At 42.5% G+C, this 5,000-nt stretch overlaps 1 protein-coding gene across 1 annotated transcript in view; it reads right to left on the reverse strand.

The window, feature by feature from the left end:
• Nucleotides 1-5,000, reverse strand: part of LOC138060541 (peptidyl-prolyl cis-trans isomerase G-like) — a 45,428-nt gene that overhangs the window by 26,929 nt on the left and 13,499 nt on the right. Inside the window, exon 5 of the mRNA XM_068906350.1 lies at nt 2,880-3,378. Coding sequence (XP_068762451.1) covers nt 2,880-3,378 — 499 coding nt within the window. The remainder of the gene's footprint in view (nt 1-2,879; nt 3,379-5,000) is intronic.

Below are 5,000 nucleotides of genomic sequence, written 5' to 3' on the forward strand. Positions count from 1 at the left end.
TGCGACTTGCTGGACATTTCTTCATGAAGAGTGGTTGACGTAATGAATCGTACTAAATATAATCTGGAAATTAAAGGAAAACTTCCTCGCTATTTTGATATTCCACAGTACGTTTTTGGTCAAATCGTCACGAAATCGTAGATGAAATAGCGAGTAAACGTAATTTAAAAAATCGCATGACTGAAAAAAGGAGCCGCTTTCTTTTCACGACAAGAGAAGATTTAACAGGGGAGCTGCGTAATTGTCTTCATCTTGGCATAGGACTCACGCTTACATTAGGCAAGGTAAGCAGAGAATTTGACGAATGCAGTTTATTTCCTTGATCCTGAAACATATGGATTCTGATAGCTTGCGGGCATTGTATTGCTGGTTTTCACTCACGTGATCAACAGCCATGTTTTTCGACGAAAACAAAAGGAAGCATTTGCATAATAATAGAGTTAAATTCCCGGAGGATTTGGTCGGGGCACAAACATGGCCGCCTTTTCTTTGTTTAGGGCACCAACATGGCGGTCGTGACGTCATGTGAAAACCGAGAATTAATTCACCTCGCGTAAATATAAAGCCGGGGGGGGGGGGGGGGGTACTCCCTTATATGGGCTATATAGGTATGTGCGGCCCCAAAGGGTAGGGTTTTTCAGCCGTTTTGGTCATAAATAGGGTATCGATTTTTGCACTCTAGTCTTGAATTCGTTTTTTATTTAGAAGCTACTTCTTTATCATCTAACCTACCTAATAAAAGCAGATAAACATTGCCTTTAACATTGGTCTGAACAAGGGAAATAATTATAAGACAGGTCTGCACCAGGGTATTGATCTAAGGGTCAGGTCATAAATTGGGTATCAATTTTTGGTCAGGTCATAAATAGGGTAGGGAAACTCGCAGATTTTGGTCATAAATAGGGTAAGGGTTTGGGAAGCGGGCCGCACACCCCTACCCAATATTTCTGGGAGTACCCCCCCCCCCCCCCACCCTTTTGCAAGCGAACGAAAAGCTTTCTTCAGTCCAGTCCAAACTTCCGTCAAGAATAAGCGCTGCCAAAGTTTCGTTAAATAACGAATCTTTTGATTTTAGTATTATGGAAACGCTAAATTGTCCACAGCGGCTTCAACTGAAGCGTAAATAATCCTGAATTTTCCTTGATGGATCAGTAATGGATATCGTCCGAGTAGTCCAGATTGTCATTTAAATCACAGGCTGTCATTCTCATAGAATTTACCTCAGCTACTTACTTGATCGCGTATGATGCTTTGAAATGAAGAAATCACGATGACACTCGAGAAGCCTGTCCTTCGTTTTTTTTTTATTGCGAACTCCGCACATCATGACAAACATCCGAAAAATTAAGCTTTTTTTGAATTCTGTTGGCAAAACGGCCATTGCATTTATACAGTTAAAGAGATGGTGCATTGACAGTCCTTGTTCGCTTTTTAACGTAAAACCGAGAACCGATTAGCTCAGCTTCAACACACAATTCCACATCTTCCGCCATTGTCTTTGTCACGAAAGAACTAACAAGAAACATTTTGGTCCAAAATTTGTCACCTGTCAATAATTGTGACTGTGCCGCACGAATCAGAAGCCCACGTTCGTGGGCGAACGGGTTTTTCCAAAAATAGGGAGTCTTCTTGCAAGCGTTCCCTCTGTCTCTTGCCCCAACTTTCGCGCGGCCAGTTTGCGGAAAATCGTTTCGAAGTTCTTCTGTCCAACAGGAACGCTTGCTACGCAGGCTCTATTTTCATGAAAGTAAAGGAAAAGAACTTCAAAGACATGCATTTATTTTGAACTAAGAAGTTCGTAACGTAATAGAAACATTTTTCAAAACCAACCCCATTTATAAATGTACGCAACGTCGCTGACTAAAACTAACCTTCCTCGAGTTTTCAAAACTTTTAACCACTACTCGATTAGCGACCTTTTCCCCAGCCTCCCAGTCCTTTCTCTTTTACGTTTCACGATGAATTGGAAATAAATGTGCCATTCTTTAGCCGACCTGGAAATTTTTCCCCGTCATTCTTGTCGCCATAAGATCTTAAATAATGTTTGAAGTAATGCTGACATATTACAGTCGCATCATCTGTGCAGCAAACGTTGGGCACAAACAATTAGCGCGAACGTCCTTAATAAAGAGGTATATCCAAGGCTGTTGCCTAACAGGAGCCCGGTAGCCTGGGGCTCCCAAAGAATAGCTCTGGGCGCCTTAATTTTTCACAGCAACACCTTTCACTTCATATGTTGGGCTCCTAAGTTCTCAGCATTTAGCTCTGAGGGCCCCTTTAAAATTTTCTTAGGCAGCAGCCTTGGGTATATCTATGACAAAATGCAATCCTCTGTAATTGATATAGTACTGTAATTTCCAAATCGTGAATGCATCAATCCGAAGCTGAATGGCAAACACCCGTTTCAGGTATTATGCAGATATTCAAAATGCAAAAAGGAATAATACTCGGTGGTAAAAGGCATCACGCAAAAAGGCATAACGCGAAAAGGCATAACGCAAAGAGGCATAACGCAAATAGACATCACGGGAAAAGGCATAACGCAAATAGGAAAACCGCGAAAAGGCAAAAAACGCAAATAGGCAAAACGTAAATAGGTATAACGTAAATAGGCATAACGCGAAAGGCAAAACGCAAACAGACAACGCGAAAAGGCATAAAACAAATAGACATAACGTGAAAAGGCAAAACGCAAAGAGAGGAAGGAGGCGGATGGGTATGTGGTCGGAAGTGGAGGAGGGGTGGGTAATCGCTACTAGAGGCAAGACAAAACTAGCGCCCGCAGAAACTCGTGCCACTGGTTCATTTTGAACATGGCTGCAGATTTCTCCTCTCTCTCTCGCCCCTAGTGCCTCTAAGATTCGCGCAGCGTTCATTACCTGTCTCTAAGCTTTCCCTTCCTTGATCACCAGATGACGGTTCCTGGTCTGAATACACCTTTTTCTCGTCACTAAAAGGAGGTGACTTGGGATTTTTCGTACATGTAATTGACTCCTGATCTTCGCCAGATATCAAGGGCTTCAGCGACGATCTCGACTCTCGTTGAGGAGAACGTGAGGGTTTTTTCGGAGATTTTGAACGCCACCTCCGCGAACAGCTTTGTCGAGGCGATTTGGAGAGATTTCTAGGGGCCTTACCACGTCTTCTTGGTGACTTCGAGTGTCTTCGTGCTGTGTTTGCATTTCTTCTCGGAGAGTTCGGGTGTCTCCGTGAAGACAATGGAAGTTCAGTTGAAGAGGACAAGGTTTGGGCGTGTGGAGATCTGCTTCGTCTTGGAGGTGACCTGGAACGTGGAAACAAACGGCGCGGGAGAGTACGGCGGTCACCAGCGTGTCGGACTTCGTTTGGAGAAGACGAAGGCGCAGGAGTACGGTACCGCTAAACGAGGAGACGAAACAGATTGTATCGATAACATTAACAAGGGAACTGAAAGTAAAGAACTCTTCCAAAACAATGCACTACTACTTTATACACGTATACATCCAAAACAATGGCTAACAAGGTTTGCTTTTGCTTTCTTGTTAGCCTGTCAAAAGTGGGATACTGGAAATGAACTAAGACACTACAGATGCCATAATTTGCGCTTTCTCTTGAACTTTTCTGGCGCAATGACGGAAAAGTGAACTTGAAATCGGGTCATTCTCATTGTACCACGATGTTCTACTTGAAAAAGACACTAAAGGGTTGTCTTGTGGGTGTCTTGAGGTTGCTAAGAATTTATGAAAGTGTGATCAATATGAATGTTATGTTACAGACACTTGATTGATCGAGTCAGGAATCCTGAACGCGCATGCTTCAATAACAAAAACCAAGAAGTTAGAGGATTCGGACCGGGCTCTTTACTTTCTTTTCGGGACGCGATTTCTGAACGCATAATTTCTGCATGATGTCACTTCTTTCAATGGCTTTCCATTCATTTCAAAAATAATTTTTGCATTGATCATCATTGGAAATGTCACTTTAATTTTACTTTTCCTTTTGCAAAAAGACGTTTTTAAGAATTGTTTCTTAGTGAGATTGGTATCTGAGCCTTAATATTCAAGGCGACGGCCATCGGCATGGCACTTCGAACAGACCAGATCTGTACTTAAAATCCGGTGTTTAAGTGTCATCTGGGAACGCTATTATTTAACGACTCTTGAACTTGAAATCGACCATACCGTCTGAAAGTCTGAGTATAGGCTAGCTATAGCCTCTTCGTTTGCATTTACTTACGTTCTTAGCAGCGCAAGTTTTAAGGAGGCTCGAAAGGGTTTTAGCTCATGAATCAAGACGAGTGACCGAAAATAAAGATGCACGAAGATTTCAATAGGCGTCACGAGGTGTCTCCTTGCTCTTCTCCCCAACTTCAACATCACTCGTGTGTTGGAATACAGACAATTAACGTCATAAAGTTTCCCCCAAATACTGTTCCTTAAGTGAGGATTAAAACAGCTGCATTTACTCGAAGCTAAAAATAAAGCTAACCTTTGCCCTTACCTTATTAGGGAATTTAATAGGGAATTTAAGATGTATGCGACCGAAGGTCGACGAAAACGTCCCCTCAAAATATACCTTGGCTCTATCACAAGTCTTTCGCGATTATTCAGTCTCGTTCACGTCCTACAATGTGGGCGAAGTATCCTAAAAATATATCGATACGAGCGGTTTTAAAGTTAAAATAGAGAATGAAGGATTTTCTGTTGCATGCTTACGTTGTCGTCTGTTACGAGTTCGTTGTGTGTGAGTGGCAGATAGTTTGCAGTCCAAACAGAACGCAGGATTGTCGGAACAGCAACAAGATTATTTACTCCAAGCGCACGTAGAAAATACCGCACAAAACTCCACAACAAGCCACACGCTAGGCTTGTAAAATTACACTTCGACCTCCGTCACACTCGGATAACACGGCCAAATGTACACGCGACCTCAGTCACACTACAGCATCATACGTAGACTCGGAAAACTGCTTAGTTGTTGTGATGCGATACTAATTAAATATGCACGAAGCTTCTAGACGG

Source organism: Montipora capricornis, chromosome 1, assembly GCF_036669925.1.
Source record: "Montipora capricornis isolate CH-2021 chromosome 1, ASM3666992v2, whole genome shotgun sequence".
NCBI classification, from domain to species: Eukaryota; Metazoa; Cnidaria; class Anthozoa; order Scleractinia; family Acroporidae; genus Montipora; species Montipora capricornis.